The 20,128-nt window shown below is 40.5% G+C and overlaps 3 protein-coding genes across 5 annotated transcripts in view; 1 reads left to right on the forward strand and 2 right to left on the reverse strand.

The window, feature by feature from the left end:
- Positions 1–8,065, reverse strand: part of HMMR (hyaluronan mediated motility receptor) — a 23,534-nt gene extending 15,469 nt beyond the window's left edge. Inside the window, exons 1-9 of one of the 3 annotated variants that reach the window (XM_064458956.1) lie at positions 7,922–8,065; positions 6,680–6,778; positions 5,971–6,047; positions 5,055–5,135; positions 4,108–4,296; positions 3,711–3,797; positions 3,079–3,179; positions 1,795–1,869; positions 591–769 (exon numbers count right to left, since the gene is read on the reverse strand). In XM_064458956.1, coding sequence (XP_064315026.1) covers positions 591–769; positions 1,795–1,869; positions 3,079–3,179; positions 3,711–3,797; positions 4,108–4,296; positions 5,055–5,135; positions 5,971–6,047; positions 6,680–6,778; positions 7,922–7,967 — 934 coding nt within the window. In that variant the 5' untranslated portion in view covers positions 7,968–8,065. The remainder of the gene's footprint in view (positions 1–590; positions 770–1,794; positions 1,870–3,078; positions 3,180–3,710; positions 3,798–4,107; positions 4,297–5,054; positions 5,136–5,970; positions 6,048–6,679; positions 6,779–7,921) is intronic. The other 2 variants (XM_064458955.1, XM_064458954.1) reach the window with 2 other exon arrangements.
- Positions 8,066–8,143: 78 nt separating this feature from the next.
- NUDCD2 (NudC domain containing 2) lies at positions 8,144–12,613 on the forward strand. The gene is made up of 4 exons (XM_064458960.1): positions 8,144–8,382; positions 9,074–9,122; positions 10,304–10,455; positions 11,407–12,613. Exons 1-4 carry the CDS (start codon positions 8,194–8,196, stop codon positions 11,488–11,490), a joined length of 474 nt encoding a protein of 157 aa, XP_064315030.1. The 5' UTR covers positions 8,144–8,193; the 3' UTR covers positions 11,491–12,613.
- Positions 12,614–14,128: 1,515 nt separating this feature from the next.
- Positions 14,129–20,066, reverse strand: CCNG1 (cyclin G1). Its single transcript, XM_064458959.1, has 7 exons — positions 19,839–20,066; positions 18,971–19,234; positions 17,684–17,937; positions 17,013–17,091; positions 16,832–16,930; positions 16,393–16,587; positions 14,129–15,704 (listed from the first exon to the last, which is right to left on the reverse strand). Exons 2-6 carry the CDS (start codon positions 19,232–19,234, stop codon positions 16,396–16,398), a joined length of 888 nt encoding a protein of 295 aa, XP_064315029.1. The 5' UTR covers positions 19,839–20,066; the 3' UTR covers positions 14,129–15,704; positions 16,393–16,395.
- Between the last annotated feature and the right edge of the window lie 62 nt (positions 20,067–20,128).

Here is a 20,128-nt window from a genome sequence, read left to right on the forward strand (position 1 = left end):
TTTTAACAGCAGGAATCTTTGGATCAAGAAATAAGCCTTCATCAAAACAGCAGTACAGCCGGGGATAAACAACTAAATTTCCCCAAAGCTTCTGCCACAGGATATGAGCACACACAAGCCAACTGGTACACAGAGAACTGAGTACCAGTCTCAGGCTGCAGAGCTGCTGGCTTTGGGGGACAGTGGGGGAAGACACGTGACAAAGAATTCCTAGACCCCTTCCAATACCTCAGTGAACTTGTGCACAAGCTGCTAACAGTGGATAGAGACAATAGTGTACAGCTTTTCAATGAAGAGTAAGGAACAAGTCATTTGTGTTCAGCTTTCAGACTAAAGCCATTCCTACTATGTAAACAACTTTCATTTTTACACTATCTACCTTAGTAATCCTCCACGGAAATACAAATTTAGATTTAACAGACAACAGATTCAAGGTAGTTTCCATATTGTCAGAAATACGCCTAGCTGTCTTCAGATGGAACTCAGAAATATTGGAAAAAAACAGTCTGAAGTGACATTTTAGAACAAATCTATTTGAGATACTTTAAGACATGTCAGTGATCCCACATATGTGATGAGTATATAATTACCTTTTTCTTGTTGAAGTAATTGGCACTTTTCATTAAGTTCTTTTATCAGTTTAAATGATTCTTCCTCTTTGGTTTTGAGGGTGTCCCTCAGGATACCAATATCCTGGTCTTTCTTTATCAGTGTCTTCTCCATCTGGGCCACATCTAGTTTGTATTTCTCAACTGTTTCTGCAACACTACTGCAGGAGAAAATTCATGTATTTGTTACCACTAAATCTGGTTTGTAAGCTTATGCTTCAGCACAAAGGAAAAATACTTAGGACTGTTTTTTTCCAACAGGAAATTTGCCTTCACCTATTTTCCCAGACACAAGTTTTTGGATATTACGACAGGTTAATTAAAATTCAAAGCAATTTATTTCAACACTGATATTCTGTTTCAGAAGAAACTTAGACAATCACACAAATAAAAATATAAAGGTTTGATTAAAACATAATTAGGCACAATAATAGATTTATAGATGACTGCTACATCTAGGTTCTTTTACAGAGCTGAATTTTGACAGAAAAAACATACATATTAATAAATCAGATTTTAAAAAAGTAGAATCTTAAGAGATATAGCCAGTTAATGAGGAATCTCTTAATGAGTAAATTGACAATGGTGGGGTGGTGAAGAGTGAACTACTGGAATTTAAATACTTTTGTATTTTCACCGTGTTCTCAGCTAGGGACACATTACCATGAAGACTGGTTACGGTTTCGAGCTGTTGCAAAGCACTGGATTAATAATTTTTAGAATCAGACTGATGCTTATACATACATAATTCATCACAACTCAAACGCAAATCAGAGTATTGTAAAGTTCACCAGAAGCCAAGATTGAGGTGTTTTTTTTTCCCTACTGTACGTTGTTTTACAAGCAAGGGCTAAGAGACATTACCGCCAGTAGCTTAGAGGAAAAGGATTTAGCTTGGTTTGTGTACAAATAACTCAGTCTAATAACACTATTTCAGGACCCTGATACAAAACTCTTCCATAGTATTGCTTAGCCAAGAAAAGCACAGAGACGTTTAGAAAGATAATTAAGATAATGTCTTGTGACTCCTTTCCATTGCATGGAAAAAATTCTGATTTCTTTCCCCCCTTTATTTTAATGCCGTTAAACAGTTGTTGCCAAGGTTGTTCTTCACCAGTTATAAATAAGGCTTAGTTTTACTGCCTTTTAACTTACCCAGTATAACTCAAGAATGACTCTTTGTTACCTGAGCTCTGTAATATATTCCAGGAGTTTTTCAGTGTCAGACTTTTCTTCAACTTTCTCTCTCTCAGTAGCAGACCTAAAACCAGAAAGTTTTCAGGATGGCTGTATTTAGACAAATTCAGAGCTACTTGCAAGCTATTTGTTTACAGATAAGCACGTAGAAGTCAACCACTGAGTCACAACTTAGTAAAAATACATACTTTTTGTAACCCAGTTTGGCTGACAAACTGGTATTAGCAATAAGAGGTGATTCTACCCTCTTTTGATACTTGTTCGATATGATCTTCTCATTTGTGGTAAAGATGTCGAGCCATATTCTGCCACAAGCAAATATGCTAGAAGAACTTCATAAGCTAGACATTTCCTCCCTTTGTGAATTACACTACCTGTGTTATTAGCTTTGTGTATTTTACTTATAATATAGGTATAAAAATTCTGCTTGTATTTGAGCATTTGGGTGTTAAGTAAATGCAGAAAGCGTAAGAAGAATGTCACAGTGCCACTCATGAAATACTGAGATAAAATATATATTTTAAGTTTAATTCTTTTAGGGCACCATCCTCAGAAATAGCCTATATTCCAGCACACTGTTCCTGTGTGGCAAATTACATTATTTGGGGCAGAATAGAAAGTGTTGATTTGGAACTCTCTCTTCCTTGGCTGCTTCAGCCAAGACACTTTGCAGCTGACTTTCCTCAGATAATGTGGCTACTATGAAGCAACTTTGAAGGCACCAACACTGCTCTTCAGCACATGTAGCTGGAGAACACGCACGTGTTCATCAAGTCTATGTAAAATGCCTGGCTACTGAATCAGGATCTCAACTCCTGGTCCAACGCTTTTTCATTCTTGCTTATTCCTACCTTACTAGTCTAAAGGGCCAGATGCTGAAGTATCCAATCTACATGAATGTCTTGCTTGAAAATGAACAACATTTTTTTGCTCCAGATAGATGTCTTCCCTCCCCACCCCAGACCCAAGAAACCTCACCCATACCACACTGGAAGACAAAGGGTTGAGATGATATGGTTTGCCTTTTGAAAAAAGGTTAAATACACCAGAGGAACAATATTTTCTATGCTAATTTTATAAGAATAGAGTGGTTCCTAAGACTTCATTCCATCAAATTTATTCCAGGTCACAAATACTATTAACATCTGTTCCTTCTCAGCAGTGAGATGGCCTGCTTTTCCCTTAAAATATGTGTTTATTATAAAGTATAAGCATGTAAGCACAGCTAGATTAGATAATGTCATCTAAGTAATTTCCTTTCCTTACTACTTACAGTTTTTCTTCTAACTGTGCTACTTTTCCTTTAGAATGCTCTAGATTCCTTTGTACTTCCTGCAGCTTCATTTCCATATCTTCCTGCTTCGCAAGTACAGTCTTTAAAAAAGACGACAAATATTACCACCAAAAAGAGATTTAGTAAAAAAAAATCAATTATCTAAGAAACCATGATAAACTGAAATTAATTTATAACTAAATTTAATTACAGTGCTTGCTACTATGCTAAATATGATTTATAGTATCCCTCAGTAAAGATATTTGTTAAAACAATAACCACCACCGCCCCCCCAAAAACAACACAAACAAGTTTAAGAGCTTCAAACTGTACTTAGGACCACTGGTTTCAAAGAGATTAATCAACCTGACCAACAGATTGATATCGTAACAGAGGTATTTCTAGGCTTCCTTACTTAATCTCAGATTTACTCTGCACATCAACAGCAAAAAAATCAAGAACATTCATTGTTTGATCTTTCTTCATTTCTCTATTTTCACTCTTCAGAAAATAGAAGAACTACCCAGTTGAGGATAGAAACAAAACACTATCTGCAGTTCTGTTGTAAGCCCTTTGTTGTCTGTTCCTGAACAGCTCAGAATTACTATCCTCTGCAGTGCAAATGGTCATACCTTTTCCTTAGCATCTCTGTGGTTTCTGAGCTTCATTAACTCCATGCATAGGCTGCTCATTTTCTTCTGCACACCATCTTCAGACAGCTTATTAGAGATGAATATAAAACCATTAAGCATAACTCCTTCATAAGAATTACTCTTCACACACTCTATTAAAAAAGTGTCCCCCTTCCAACCACAGCACTGATCTCTACCCGTCCTTGAGACCAATGTAAGCAGGCCCTACTCTGTCTTTAGACAGTAGCACACAAGATCCCAATGCAGACATGCTTTACCCCTGTGGCAATGAAGGGTCACAGGGAACGTTAAAACAGATGCTGATCAGCAACTAAAGTTTCCTCTTGCCCAGAGAGCTTAATTACAGCAAAGTCAAAGCGCTTATTTGTCTGAATACCTTTGACTTTAGTAGTTCATTAGTTCTTGTTAGTTCCAGAAGCTGTTTTTTTAGGGATGCAACATTTGCCAGAAGAGATGTTTTCTCCTGAACCGCAGCACTCAGCTTTGCTTCAGTCTTCACAAAATCCTCATCCAGAGCCTGAAGTTTCTTATCCTGCTCTCCACGCTCTCTGACTAATGCACGAATCTAATACAAAAGAGGTATTTTCTTTATTTCCTACTGTTATTCTTCTTAATTAACATAATTAGTTTATGCCTGTTGTTTTCTTGGAGAAGCTAAGTGTACTAACATTCATTCAGGATCTTCAAGTCTGTCACTGACGGCAAAGGAGCTAACAGAATCACCACGATCTTCTGCTATTACACACCACAGATTTGCAGTCCTAGCATTTCATCTGACTGACTTTATGCTACTGAGCCAGTACAACATGTTACAGTTAGAATAGTCTTAGCTTCTACTTGCAACAGAAATAAACTCTCCTCTTTCACTGTGGAACAGAAAGACAGAACATGACATTTGAGGCACAAGGCATAGATTAGTACACAGAAGCATACCGATAAGGAAAAGCTAGCTGCCTCTTAAACTTTAAAGTAATGTGAATTATTACACAAAAATTTCAGCAAACAGTTGTTAAATAAAACAGAACCTTTCTGAGGTAGAGAACATAGGACTTTGTTCCCCCTTTTTTTGGAAAACAAAACAAAAAAAAAAGACTGGCTGCATAGCTGTTCACAGTCAGGAAGAGTTTATGTAATTCCATGAACAAACCTAATGTTTTCTACATACCATAACATTTGATTATCTTTGCTCTGCAAAGAGCTGTTGCAAACTACTTGTATGCTATGTTATGCAGAAGAGGCTAATTCTACCAGCTTGTATTTTTTATTACGGTAAGTGGGAAGCATCTTACAGGACTGCACTGCACACACATAATGTATTCATACCTCCTTCTCCAGCGCCTTTTGTTTCTTTTTCTCTTTCATAAGGATAAGATCTTTCTTAGGCTTCAGAGTCCCATTAGCTGGCTTTTGAAAACATATATATTAGAAATACTTAAACTCGTATGCAGCTAGAGATTAGTTTAACAACATAGTTAAAAAGAAAAGTGGAAGTCTTCATATAGACAATACTATTAAAGACACACACACAAAAAACAGAAAGCAAATATATCTCTCCCACACATCGGGCAGACAAGTATCAGGTTATGATGGGTTTTACCATTGTATTTTCTCATAAGCATTACTCTGAATGGACAGCTCATAACCACTGTGACAAGAAGGAGATTAAATCTGAGACATTAGCACCCCCTAAACTCCATAAAAAACCCCACTTTAATCTCTTAACCACAGGTTTGTTTGCAGGATTTCGTCCAACATCAGGAACACTAGTAAACTAAATTAGTAAATTAGGGTTAAAATTTTTCAACTTGCTAAACTATGCATCTTCAAATCCATATCCTCGCACATGACACCAAGAACCTGTGTATACAGTATCATCCCCTCTTTGTTTCTTTTAGCATTAGGTTTCGGCTCTGCACTGTCCATCATACGAAAGCAGAAACACGGTCTTTTTAAAAAGAAGCAGACACACCATAATTAAATGGTGAGCAAGAAGGAAAACAAAACAAAACCAAAGAAAAATCCCACCACCAAACCCAACATTTTAAGACCAAAGACAACAAGCCACTCAGTAGTCCCAAGTAATCATCTAGGTTTTAAGGAATAGAGGCACAATAACGTGTTTCATAGTTCACTCAGGCAGGTTACCAGTAATTGTATAAAGGGACTACATGATTTCACTAGTCACAGTTAGCTTTAGCTGGAATTTAACAGTGCTACAGACACCACAGGAGAGTCTTACTGTTGATCCGAGAGATGTGAGTCTCCTTCCAGTTACAGGGGTAGGTGCGCTCTTCTCACTGCTCAGATTTGTCTCACCTGCAGAAGGATGTAGAAAAGAACATGGAAGAAAGAGGGTGTGCACACACACAGTGAGGGAAATTGAGCTAAACTCGATAAGGTTAATTGGCTTTTTACACAAAAGACAGAATACCACTTGATTACTACATTAACCACCTCACAACCGAATGCCAGCTGTGTCCTTATTACCATCAGGCAGTTCAATATTAGTCATCTGGGCACTTGACAGAGTGTAAAGAGAAACCACCAGATGACAGTCAGTTTTGAGACTTCAGCTTCCACCCAGTTTCCCTACAACCACCCAGATACATGCTGTCAGTTTTCAACTGAGGGATGCTTTATCTGAAAAAGCCATGAAAATATCACTAAAAACTAGGTTAATCCAGTGATTATATAATTTATTTGATCTCCAGAGGGCATCCTAATTAGCAGAAGTCACATATAAAGCTATTTTTGGAAGATTCAGTTAGACATGTCTTCTGACATGCCTTAGCTGCCCTCCCCTTCAGCTGGAAGGTAAGCAGCGAGCCCCTGCAACAGAAAACAATTTCTAAACAAGAACAGAGCAGTAACAACATGTAAGCACTAAAAATTGTAGCATTCAAAGGTATTATACCCTTGTGCTCTGTGCAACTTCTATGACTACTTACTCTTCTGTTTCCTGACCCGTTGACATGTTTCAGAGGACAGAGAACTTTTCAGTACATCAGAAGACTTAACATCGCAGGATCCTTGCAGTGGGGTACATACTACAAATGAGATTTTTCAGAACAGCAGAGGACTATTAAGGTAAACGATCAGGTTTTTCAGCTTCCATGAGTTGAGGCTGGTAACACATCTAAGTTAAATCCACTTAAAGAGAAAAAAACAACCATCCAACAACTGGAGTCTCAGTTCTCCTCATTTTCCACATAAACATGAAAATATACAGCATACATGGTGGGTGAAGGGGTTCATTTATTACACTGCTGATAACATTAGAAACTGTGATTTACATATATAATATTGTAAAGCATCTTATTAGTGATAGCTGTGTGTTAACTTCCATAAAGAATAAACCCAAATGGTTAGAGGATCTTAATGCTAATTGGTGAAAAAGCCAGTCTCAAGTGTTAAAGGATAGAAAGCAAACCTAACATTTTTTTTTAAACATCATCTTCCTGTTTAAAAGGGACTACTTAGATGTTATTAAATGCCAAACTTTTCCTCCAAAGGACTAAGTTACTTAAACTTTTATAAAAGAAAAGTTTAGTGGTTTAAGTAAACAATTTTAAGGGAAACAGCAGGCAAAAGTTAAGATGGCTACAAATTCTCCATACAATTATCACTATAGTCAGGTGGTCTCAAGCCCAGCAAATGCTAATCTACTTGCTTCAGCTTCCTGCACATGACAGCAACTTCATCACCGTGAGAACAGGTGTCGGTAGCGGAGAGGCACCCGGCTACCGGCAGAAACTCATCCTGAGAAACTTTTACATTAGGAAACGCTCTCAGTACTTTCGGTTTTGACCAGCTCCGTACGTTCTTGCAGTTTTGAATCACGATATCAGAAAGCTGGGAAACCCTGATTTATCGATGTTTTATTTACTACATACACATACTTATATACGTTCACCTCTATACTCAATAGCCGTTTACCTACGACAAGTAGGACCAGAAATCGGAATGTTTTTTTCCGCAACAGCAGACCACTCCAAGCTGTTAGACAAGGGGCCCTCAGGCACTGCGCTACACGCAGCTCCCTCTCGGGACCGGGGCGCGCTGAGGTAACGGCAGGCCCCCCCGCCCTCCCCCAACCCTGCGGCAGCAGTACGAGGGGCTGGGCTGGCTGGCGCTCGCCCCCGCCCACCCCCCACCCCCCACCCCCAGGGCTGGGGCCGGCGCGGCCGTACCGGAGCTCTCGTTGAAGCGCCGTAGCGGCGCCCTGCTGAAGGCCATGGCGGCGGGACGCGAGCAGAGCGGAGGCCAGGGCGGCGCGGTCCTCCCGACGTTCAAAGGGACCAACGGCTACCACCACGCGCCCTGTTCAGCCAATTGCGCCCTGCACCTCGAGGCTCACCAGCCAATCCGCGACCTCGCACGGAGCAGGCGCGCGCCTGCCGTGGGACGGGTGGGAAGCGGCGACGGCGCGCATGCGCAGTGTGGGTCGGGGCCGACGTACCCCATGTCGGCCCCGTTCGAGGAGCGGAGCGGGCCGGTGCCCTGCGGGACGCCCTGGGGCCGCTGGTACCAGACCCTGGAGGAGGTGTTCATTGAGGTGCAGGTGCCGCCGGGCACCCGGGCCGAGGAGGTCCGCTGCAGCCTGCAGAGCCGGCACATCGCGCTCTCCGTGCGGGGCCGGGAGGTGCTGCAGGTACCGGGCGGGGGGCTACGCGGCGGGGCGGGGGGCGCTCCCTTCTTTTACTTCTTTAAATACCGAGATTTTGGTAGATCAAACATGCAATGTCTTAGAAACGGTGCCGTCGAACCGTCTTCTAAAGACGGTAAGAAAAGCGGAGGCGGCAAATCCAGGCGGGTGTGCGTCCCTCTTCTGTAGTGATCTGGGAGGGATTTTCTGCTGAAAGAAAAAAAAAACACAAAAAACCCAAACCACCAAAGCCCTAAAAAACCCAGATCAAGAGCAGATTTGCTTTCACGTTGGTAACGAACCATTCTTCGTAGCACAACCTGCACACATCGCACCAGAGCCGCACGTTACCCGCGGCAGAAACACGGGCATTTTCATGGCAAGTCCATTAAAAGTGGCCTTACCGTCTGAGAAACACGAGCAATTTTAAAAACAAATTGAAAAACAATTTGAAAAACAAAATGTGATACTGAAACGGTGACAGGTATTTTTACCATATTAAATGTTTAATTAAGAAAAAGTCTAAGAAAAATAATTCTTTGATCGTCCATATACAAGTCTATATGTGTAGGGCCAGATCATCCCATTCGTTTTCAGCAGAAAAGAAGGTAGGTCAGGAGTAAAACATCACAATTCAATATAAACTGGATACTGAATGGGTTTTCCTGTTTTGTGATATTTTACATGCCTTTTGCAGGGTAAACTTTTTGACTCTACGATAACTGATGAAGGAACGTGGACATTAGGTAATAACCCACATCTGAAATGATATTATGGGGGCAGTAGAACTTCTCAAAATAAGCTGCAGAATGAGTTTATCCTCTTTTTTTTTTTTTTTTTAATGGGAAAGATTGTTTTTTTCCCTGTAGCTTTATGAAGAGACAGTCATTATTGCCAGACTAAGGAACCGAGGTGGTACAAAAGCCCTAGAGATTAAGGTTAATGGAAGAATGCTGGATTTTGGAAGGCAGCAGTCAATGGGTTAGAAACATTTCCATATACCAAGAAGCTTTTTGCAAACCCTCGTTAAAGCTATGCAGTTATGGTACAGCTATGTCATCTGCACCTCTCTGTAATTCTTACTTTCCTTGTTTTTTCTCCTTCTCTTATGCATTATATTTCTGGGATGGGTGACAAAACCTCTGGTCCCAGAGAATCAAAAAGCAATCTAAAAATCACACTAAGGTGCCTACAGATAATGAGCAAAAAAAGCTGCTCTGATTGTTACATGATAAATATTGTAAAGTGTTCAGAGTATTTTGGGTTTTGGCAATCATATTTGCGGACTGTGTCTCACAATGTTTTCGCAGGAAGGATTTTGTTTTCAATAGCCTGCTCTTTTCCAGTATGCAAATACTCTTCAAAATATACTTTACAGTGCTGTGTTCATTCAACTGAGTAGAACTAAACATCGTACATGTTACCTTGGGAATGTACTTCCAATATATTGTCTATAGGCATACTGTTTGTGTTTAAATAAATTGATCATACCTCCATATGTCGCTATACCTTAGTTCTGGCTTTTATTGGGAATAACTCTTCATAAAGCCTGACCTCACATCCTTCATTATTGCCTTAGCTAAGCTGTATATATTAATAGATTAAACCTTTTGTCTGTGGTGAACCTCTCTAAAGAGTTAGTTTACGCTTGCAATAGAAGTACTTAGGAACTGTGCTTTAATCCCTTAAAACAACTTCAGCATTTTATATGCCAGAAAGGAGAGAGATGGCTCTATAGTTTTTCTTTGCTTCAGCCTGTTTCTTGCCATTGTTTATATAACTCTGTGGGCATTGGCACTGAGAATGTAAATCACTTCACAAAAGAAATTCTGTGCTTGTTAACAGTGAATTCACCAGAACAACAGAAATGACTAGCACATAGGACTGAGTTTAATGGTTGTTTTATGTGCCTGTTTTCATTCAACAGAAGACAGGAAGCTGATACGAATTGTTCTAATGAAGACAAATCGAGATGCTGGAAATTGTTGGATGTCTCTGTTAGAAAATGAATATGCTGCTGATCCTTGGGTACAGGACCAGATGCAAAAGAAACTTACACTGGAGCGATTCCAAAGAGAGGCAAGTTAAAGGATCATAATTACTCCTTATATTTTGTGTTTGCACACAGAGGATATGGTCACGAGAGCTGAGCAAAAATTGTTATGCTGTCCAGTGCCATGGAAACATGTATTGCAGTTCAACATATATAGAACACTAAGGAGGCTTTGTCAGTGCCTCCTTCAAGAGGTTGTTCTGTTTGAGGTCTGTCAGAAGGTTTTGTGAGAAGTTAAGATGAGTTTGGAGGGCGGGTGTTGCTGCTTCTAGGGTTTGTTGCATAATACTAACAACTTTTCACTTAAGTTAGGCTACACAAAATTTCTATTATTATCTAGAATTGTGACAGCCATATTTACAACAAACTTCTAACAGCAAGCTCTAATGAATGTTTGTTTATAACTATTCTCCATCATCTGATGTTAGCTGGGAAATATTTTCCTTACCCGTGTACTAAAATCGCCTGAATTTTGTCAGTTCACCTTTAGCACACAAATGTTCCTATGCAAGTCTGCAGAGTTGTAGAATTACCATTTATTACTTAACAACTGAATTGGCATGCTACGTACTGCAACAAATAACAAAATCTTTATGAAACTTGTTATCCAGCATGCCAGGTACTTATATTTTCAAGTAGTAATTTCGAAGGACACCAGAAGCCAGAAATCTTTCTTATTAATATTTCTTTACTGGGATATATAACTGCTTGCCAGATTGATAACAACATTACAAAGAAGGCAACCAAACTATGAGAATTCAAGGTTTATTTGTTGATGCATTTTCCAAGAATTTCAGTGCCATGACAAACGGATGACAAGCTGGTTGTTATATGTCCTTGTTAGATTGGCAGAATATTAACAGAAACAGTTTTGGGCTTTTTTTTGGTTGCTTGGGTATTTTGGCTGTTTTTTTTTTTTTTTAAATACTTTTATTAGGAATAATCTATCTACTAAACTTTCCTCTTACCTCCATCAGAACCCTGGATTTGACTTCAGTGGGGCAGAAATTTCTGGAAATTACAGCAAAGGAGGACCAGACTTTTCTAGTCTTGAAAAGTAAACTGTTTTTTGCTGTGTTCCCTGAGAAGAATTACGTATTACACTTAAGCATTGTAACCATGTAACTGGTGAAGACTTTAGTGATCTCATCAGCGGATTGTTGTCAAGTAATTAATTACTTCAGTGAAGACGAAGATGATCTTTTCCAGTAGAATGAAGACGAAGTGTTACCAGCTGATTTCTAAGCTGCAATAACTTGCTAATACAAAGACACAAACTACAGGGGAAGGAGTACACAAAAAAGTAACATCTTTAAGCAGAATGTTGGTTTTGTTTGGTTTTTTTTAGAAGCGCCATAGTAAACTAGTCAATTATAAATACAGCACTTACCTTTATGCAAGAATATCTTGTTCACTGTTGAAGAACAGATCTTATAAGCAAGATATTTAATATTTTGTCTTAACTTGCAACAAGAATAATATTAGGATGGCCAGAGTTACACTTTCCCTCTGTAGCAGCCCTCTCAGAACGTCATTCTAAAACAGTGGTTTAAATAAAGTATTGCATCTTGCCTCAAATAATGTGTTACATATCCAGTGTGCTGTCAAATGTAGCACTAATGATTAATACTTGCTACCACTAAGCGATACCAGAAAACTGAAAGGTCAGGTGGAAGTCTGGATAGAAATAAGTTTATGTGTTAGTGGAATATAGCCTTTCAGTATAAATATTTAAAATTTTGAAAGTAAGATAAAATGACTTTTAAAAGGAAGTCCCTGAGTAGGAAATGGTATCTTGCATCTGTTCATTACCAACATATAGCACAAGTTGTTGACAGTCTAAGAAGCTCTAGATTTTTGTAGGTGGTTTTAATAGCCACATTTTAAACTTGGCTGTCACACGATACAATATTTTGCACGTGCCGTTACGTATCAGGAGTTTTCTACTCCTTGTTAAGGATGCAGCTGAGCAGCACTCCAACCACAGCATTATACAGGCTGAATGCTGCATCAAACAGACTAACAAAGGAAGAAAACACGATTGCCAAACGCAACTCTGAAACAACTGCTTATACTTCAGTCCTAAGCAGAAGTCTCCCTGGAGATAAATTGCCAGCTGCTATCCATCATACTGATGAGCCTTATTTCTAAAATTGCATCATTGTTTCAGTTTGCATATGACAAGTAAAGCAATAGTTGAGGAAGAATACTTTCATTGTAATATATCCAATGCTGTCTTCTTGTCCGAGCAAGAAAGCATTAATAATTCTAAAATAATCGTGTGGTCCTTCTACCCATGTCATCTCTACAGAATGTAAAGTAAGTCCATACACTGTGCTTGGGTTTTAGAGAACTTGCCTTTCCATGCAAAGGGAAGTAGTGTGGTATCAAACACTGGGTTGTGGTTATGAAGTTGTGTATCTTTACCATGATCCTAGTAGCCAAGGTGGATGGTATATAGCTAAGAAGTGGATGAGACTGCTGCAGAAGTAGCTGAAGGCAGAGGGAAGATAGAAAGCGGTTGATGTTGCATCAAAATGATGAAGTAGAATCCAGTGAAATTGTTTTTTTTTTTTTTACAGCAGTTGGTTTGCACAGCACAGTTTTGTCTTCTGCTTATGGCAGAAATTTAGAACACCATCTGACAATTCAGTCCATGAACTTACATTCAAAGCTAAACTCTATTTCCGTATTTTCTGCTTTATGAAGTAGCTTTCATAGTATTATATTACAGCTAAGTCTAGGGCTGATGTCAAGGAAAGAGGATGACTATGAAGTGTGTATTCAGGTGTCACGACTCTGAATTTTGTTAAGAGGAAAGATTTGAACTATTTGGTTAGCTACTCCTGTCATCTACTGTAAGTTACAGACCTATAGACCTCCAATTTTGGAATAATCTAGATGAAAATGAAAAGATATTGATGGTATGATTTTCCTTAGTCAGCATGAGTCATCTCCTTAGTCATCTCATGAGTCTCACTGGGGTTCAATCCCTTGCTTCTTAAACAGTAATAGTTATTTGACAGATACATGAATTTGGGTATGTAACATAGCATCCAGAGCAACCCACCCTATAGGAAATAATCCTGGGCACTTTTATTCTTAGTGCTGCTGTTACTGTAATGTAAATGGGTGGAAGACAGTCTACTGGCTTTTTTTTGATGCATCTGGTTCAAGATCAGCACAGAGTAATGCCACAGCACTGCTCTCCTTATGAAAAAGACCATAGCTGCTCTGAGTCATTGTTAGGCACAGAAACATATAGCTAAACTCATATCTAATCAAAACTGGGATGCTCAGATCAGTGCAGAAACTAAAATCTTGGGATTCGAAATCTCAGTGCCAGATTCTCTTAAGCAAGCACCATCCCTGTATTTACTGCAATGTGTAGAAACAGGTGATATGTACTATTAGGTAATTGAAGAGGGTTGAAGTAAAATTTGAGGTCTAAGGTACTTAAGTCAGTCTTAAGACACTTTCACATCTTAAAGGATTTAGAGTAATTGTGGGCTAAGTTGAAATAATTTTAAACAAGAACTTCTGAGTTTTCCTGTCAGTTCTCTAGCCTTTCCCATGCACCCTCAACCTCCTAAAAAAAACGGAAAAAATTCCATAATCTCTTACCTTCTGCCTAGAAGTTTTCCAGGTACTGCTCAGATGTCAGTGACTTTATACACTTCATAAAACACGGGAAAAAAGTTCCTCAGTTAAGCACATTTCAGTGTTTAATTGAAAGGTACATATCTTAATATTGAGACATGACGATTGGAATTGCATGTTGCATCTTCTCCACCTCTCCCAGCAGGCTGACCACACCTTTGTCTGAACCTCTGTGCTTTTCAGAGGCTAGCACAATGCAGATAGCACTGGCAGATGCAAAACCCAATTACATGTTACATGGTGCAATCACTCCCATGAATTTATGAGAAGGCTTAATTTGTCCAGTATAGAGCTTTGGTATGATGTCTTCTGTGAAAGGTTTAACTAGTGTGAGATACACAAAGATGGCTTCCCCATCAGCTATCACCATAAAGGGGACAGGGTTGGTTGGCTAACATCTAAGCCCACACTGTATTCAGAACATCTCTCCTCCACTAAGTTGGCTCATACGGCAATTGGTTACTTACAGCCAACAGCCTTTGCTCTACAGCGACGCAGAATTCAAAAGGTTGTTAGCAACATTCTTCCACCACCTCTATTCACCTTAAATACAATACATTCTTATTATCCACTCCCTTGTTAACACCAGAAGCATGGTATGCCTCAAGTACTGATCTGGTCTTCAGAAATAACAGTTGTATTTTACAAAGCATATGGTTCAAGAGATCAGAGTTGAAACAATCTTCAGTGTTTCTTAACTAGATTGCTCCTACAGACAGCCCAAGATGGGGTATTAGCCTTGCTCCTACTGCGCCCTTAAAAATGCACCAGTTCAGCATCAGCATTTACCTGTTGTACAGTAAAACTTTGGAAAACTGATGTCAGATTTGGGGCAGGTGACCCAGTACTTTCTCTCAGCCTTCACTAGGTGTCATCAAGTTTTTATACTCCATGAAATAATTCATAATCTCTGTAAAACTACACCTCTTACAAAAGACTGAACTTTTTGATGCTGTATTAGTGACTACCTCTTACAGGGCAATGAAGTAAGGTTTTTCTTTTCTCCTGCTCTAGCTACTTGGCAGGTTCAGTGGATATCACATAGCCTAGTTTTTACTGACTGTCTATGGTAGGTGGCCAGTGCCCTGCCCAGCAGGAATGTGTGGACACAGGACACTGCCCAAACAGCACGTCAGGTGGACTGACAGGCGTCTGCTATTGTCATCGATATTGAGCGGGATTGGTCTCCTTTGATTGAGACACTGCAGCACTGTGCTACTGCACATGATGTTTTCCTAATGTCACGTAATCTTTGGAAAGTGAAACAGATTTTTAAAAATAAATATATAATTCAGCACCTGCAGTTATAGTAAACCATGATTAAGACTACACAAGCTTCTCTATAAACTATGAGGTGTTAAAATTCCTTGTATCGGTATTGTGATATTTCACTGAACAGTAAACAGATAAGACTGAAAACTGACACTGACTACTGTTGTAATCATCATGAAAAGAACATATTTGCTGGAAGTGTCTTTAGTCTGAAATGTTACATAATTCTTTCCATGAGTTGAGTTCTTCATTATTAATATCATGCTTCTGGCTTTGTTTCTCAAATATTCTTGTGTCTGTTGGCAAGGTCACAGGATGGTTCTCTCCTCATTTTACTGTACTCCTGTAAAAAAAAAACAAACAACCCACACACCACACCACCAGTCAAGTGAATGACTTTCTGTAAGAGCCAAACAAAGCATCAGAATTTAGTATAGCAAGACAACAGCAAGACAGCTGTTACAGAAAATAAGTAGCCTTTGGATATTTCCAAAGTCTAGATAAGGAAGTCATTCACAATTTCTAGAGTAAAAAAAACCAGTAATATGAATAACTGAATTACAATTTTTAGACTTTACTAAGCAGACAGTTATACAAGTGAAACTGCATAAAACTGTCTTCCTTTTAAGTGGTTTAAGCGAACAATTGCAAGAAATTAATTCTAATAGGCAACTGTTTCCTCTTAGATGATCCTTTTTAGGATAGGAGCAAGTGAAGTTTTTCCTCTGCCTTTTTACTAGTTTCACTCCACATTTTACTTTGAATGAGGTCCCAATGTCTGTAGAACATTTCTGCTCCCACAGCGCACCAGAGGATCAGTTCTTTCTCCAACACTCATATATTAAGTTGCCACTTCTTTAGGTACAGCACTGGCTCATGCATGAACACGAGAATAGATCAGTCTCTGTGACAGGCCTACTATGTTTATGTTACATGTCTTCAAGAGGTTACCTATATGGAATAAGAACCTTTGAGGTAATTAACAGCTAATTACTTCTGTGTTATCAGAAGTTGATTTTACAAGGAGTTACCTATTACGAGCTGGTCTCTGGTATTGTAGGAAGGTGCGTTATTCTGTAGTAGCTATGTTTAAGCTGCCGTGCTGTACGTCCAGACACAATCCATTTTAATTTCTGGACATTTGGTTTGGAACACTTGCTCGAGGAATATTCTGTAAGGCACTTCAACACCAGTTCCTTCCAGAAGGTCAAATCTCTGTTGTTTATCTAAACAGCAAGAGAATCTTACATGTTAATAACTCATTAAATCCTTATTTCATACATGTACTTTCAGCTTCTTCATATAAGATAGGAAACCAAAGATCCCAAGGCAAATGGAAAAATAAAACCAAAACGTTCTGACCAAGCCACAAAAGAAACCAGTTTGCCAATGGACCTCCCCCTTCCCCACTGTATGGGCCCTTGCATGCATTCTTCTTCCTTCCTCCCCATAAATTTTATCTATATATACCTTGGAATGCAATTGCAGAAATTCCAATGCCTCCGTCAACTCCATTAGTTTTTGTTCTTCTATTTCTAGTGCCAGAATAGACAGTGCCAAGACAGAAGGCTGGACAGAGAGAAAACATTTTTAAACACTGCTTTGTTAAGTTTCAGTAGTCTCATTGTCTTTGAGCTTTCAAGACGTTTACCTTGGCTTTAGAAAACATGATTCTGCAATGACATGCCTTAAGCTGGGTCTCAAGTCTCTCAAAATTAAGGTATTTTCTCCTATAATAAAAACAGATCAGTGAATGTAGAAGAACGCAAGCTTGATCAAGGCAGCACCACCCTGGGAGCTCAGAGAAGCAGTGAGAATATTCGTTATCTAAACAAAGGCCTCATTCGTCCCAGAAGTTCTAGGGTTACAAACAGGTGTTCAGTTTTGGCAGTCCTGATCCCAAAAATAAATCTTGTGTTACACTGGGGAGAGTTGCGTTGTCAAAAGAGGCTTACCAACAAGGGATTTTAATGCTTACCAGCAAAAGAAATCTCTTTCTATGCTAGATTTTAAAATCTTTCTGATGAGGCAATACTTAGTGCAGCATAAGCAGAGATTTATTATGCCATCTTTATTGAACAAGTTTGGTTTTCAGCTTGGAGAGCAATACTCTTTAGATCACTTTATGCAAACACCATTGACAATTAAAATAATATTAAAGTACAGATATTCACATTCATTATATTTATCAATGAAGGGGGAGAGTTTGTGGGTTTTTTAAGCATACAATGGCCAATTACTCAAGTAGTTTCCCTGCTTACTTTTCTACATAGGCTTCCTGATCATATGCAGTCATAGCAAAATATGTATTAGCTATTTTACCTTTCACAGCTTAAATTCTCATGAATGAGTGAATGATATAATTGTAGAAATTGGAAGGCTGTCGTAGCTTTGACTTTCCAAGACAGTTTCTCCAACACAATATTCTCCATTCTCATCATATCAGAAATGGTGAACCTATACTGGCTTATTCGAATTAAGTCTGTGGCTAAAGGAACATTTCTCTCTTCTTCTGATGCCTTCACAGCCAAGTAGAAGCAGCTGAGTCCAACACAGCCCAAATGTTTAGGCTGTACCTAAAGAAAAGTAAATTGTTATTACTTTCAGAGAGGAAGGCCTTTGATCAGCCATTTTAACACATAAGATCCAAGCCATACAGGCACCAGTGTATTTTAGGAAAAAATTACTGAGAGCAGAGAGGGTTGTTCTGTTTTTTGAAGATTGAGAAATCAGTCTTTTGCCCACTTACATTCTTATCTTTATTTAACTAAATGAGAAGACTGTTACACGCTACGAGTTCTGCCTCATTCATCTAAAAAGCAAGATTGCAAACAATATATTTTGATTGAGGTAAAACTCGTTTCTTAATGAGGTTCTATAATAGCCTAATCAGAAGCTTTTAGGACTTAAAGTGTACATATTGGCTTAGGCAAAAAAAAAAAAAGAAAGGTTCTTTTCACTCTTTTCTATCTATTTCCACACATGCATATATATAAAACTCACTAATTTTATTCCATAGGCATTACAGTCCCCATTTTTACTGCTTATTTTGGACTCAAAGGTTTTTTCTATCCACTCTACCTAGCTTTCTCATTTTTCTTTTAACACACAAGGAAAACAAGCTTTTGTTCTTGACCAAATAGTGGCAATCCCAACTCATTAGACGCTTAACAACAACCCGGTCAGCATGCCACTACGATTTTAAGTGCTGAACAGCATCAAGCCTTTTGATGTACACCAAGGCTTATGGGAAGGTTGAAACAGCAGTAAAATAAGAAGTAATTTAAGGTGTTTTTGTATACAGGCAACAGACAAAGACAATCTGTCTCGATCTAACCCCTAAATATGGCCTGCATTTCCAAGCCTATGGGCATCCTCAAGGTGAAACCAATGCCCTCTTCTTCCTCCTCTTCTCCAAAGGAAACAGCTTTCTTTATGATAGTAAAATCTGACCAGGGAAAGCCATTTTTTAGCTCTCGCACAATCAGAATCTCTGGAAGGAGCTTAACCTTTAGCCAGCTACAACCAAGATGTTCTAACTTAAAATAGGAACAAGGCTGCAACGAGCAGAGGCTAATGACTGAGAGCTTATACTTTAAAAAGCCATACCTTCATTTTTGACAAGAATCTATCTAAGAAATTCACAGCTAGAGAAAACGTCTCTGTATTGAAGCCAAAGAATTGAGTTAAGCTGAGGAGATCTTTCACTTCAAAGTCTCGCAGCCTTGCAGTCATTCGGAGGCCATTATCATGAGCAGATTCAATTAGTCTCAGGCCAGAGGTCTTTGGCTGACATCTTAACTCCTGCTCCAACAGGGCTGTGAGCTGGTACAGCAGTTCCTGCGCTTCCGTAGTTACAAGTGTTTCAATCATCTGTAAGGAGAAACAAACATAAGGGTATCAAACAGCTAAAAGGGGAAACTCACAAAGTTACAGTTGCTCTAAAGCAAAAGAAGAAACCTTCCTTTCTCCGTAGGTAGGCGGGAACACTTCGAATGGATAAACCCGGGCACACCCCGGCGGCACCGGCGACCCCCGGTCACGCAGCGGGCGCAGGCAGCGGAGCTCCCTGGCCACGGAGGGCGCGGGGCCCGACCAGGCCTGGCAGCCGGGAGGGGCTGCAGCCACCCTTCTCCCCGCCGCAATCATAATATTTTTCAGCCCCAGCCTCAGCATTACGCCGCCCACCTCGGGTTCGGGGTGACACCGCAGCCCAGCCAGCACCGGCCGGCGGCCCCGGGTGTCCCCAGGCAAAGCCGGCGCAGCCCTCGCCCCGCGGGGAGCCCCTCGCCGCCCCCGGCCCCGCCGCCCGGCCGCGCAGCGCAGGGCGCAGGCGCCGCCTCCCCGGGACATGCCCGGGCCTGCTCCTCTGCCGGAGCGGGGGCTTCGCCGGGCGGCGGCGGCGCGGCTGGGGCGCCTGCCAGCCCCTGAGCGGGACGGGGGCGCCCAAGACCACCGCCCGGCCCCGCGCCCTTACCTTGCCCCTGTTGCCCCGTTCCAGTCTCTCGTGGGGAGGGTCCCGAGCCGCCGCCGCAGCGCCCAGGGGTCACTCCAAGGCGCTGCCCGGTTCCTTGGGCGCCAGCGACCAGCGGCAGAGCGCCATGCGACCACCGCCCCGCACACGAGCCTGTCCCGCACCGCTCCGTACACGGCTCGGCTAGGGTCGCCGTCGCCTCCGCCCGCGTGGGGGGCGGGGTTCAGCGCCTGATAGACTCCCAGGCAGGCCAATCACGGGGCGAGGAGGGCGGGAGGGGGCGGAGCGTCGCC

The sequence above is a fragment of the Phalacrocorax carbo genome, chromosome 8 (assembly GCF_963921805.1).
Source record: "Phalacrocorax carbo chromosome 8, bPhaCar2.1, whole genome shotgun sequence".
NCBI lineage: Eukaryota > Metazoa > Chordata > Aves > Suliformes > Phalacrocoracidae > Phalacrocorax > Phalacrocorax carbo.

What these genes read in the sequence shown, in the direction of transcription:
- NUDCD2 (XM_064458960.1), top strand. Translation starts at nt 8,194, where the DNA reads ATGTCGGCCCCGTTCGAGGAGCGGAGCGGGCCGGTGCCCTGCGGGACG. An exon ending in GGGGCCGGGAGGTGCTGCAG is followed by an intron (nt 8,383 to 9,073) that starts GTACCGGGCGGG and finishes TGCCTTTTGCAG; the next exon opens with GGTAAACTTTTTGACTCTAC. An exon ending in TGGAGCGATTCCAAAGAGAG is followed by an intron (nt 10,456 to 11,406) that starts GCAAGTTAAAGG and finishes TACCTCCATCAG; the next exon opens with AACCCTGGATTTGACTTCAG.
- CCNG1 (XM_064458959.1), bottom strand. Translation starts at nt 19,234, where the DNA reads ATGATTGAAACACTTGTAACTACGGAAGCGCAGGAACTGCTGTACCAG. An exon ending in GAGAATTTAAGCTGTGAAAG is followed by an intron (nt 17,092 to 17,683) that starts GTAAAATAGCTA and finishes TTTTTATTATAG; the next exon opens with GAGAAAATACCTTAATTTTG. An exon ending in TTCTGCAATTGCATTCCAAG is followed by an intron (nt 16,588 to 16,831) that starts GTATATATAGAT and finishes CTTGCTGTTTAG; the next exon opens with ATAAACAACAGAGATTTGAC.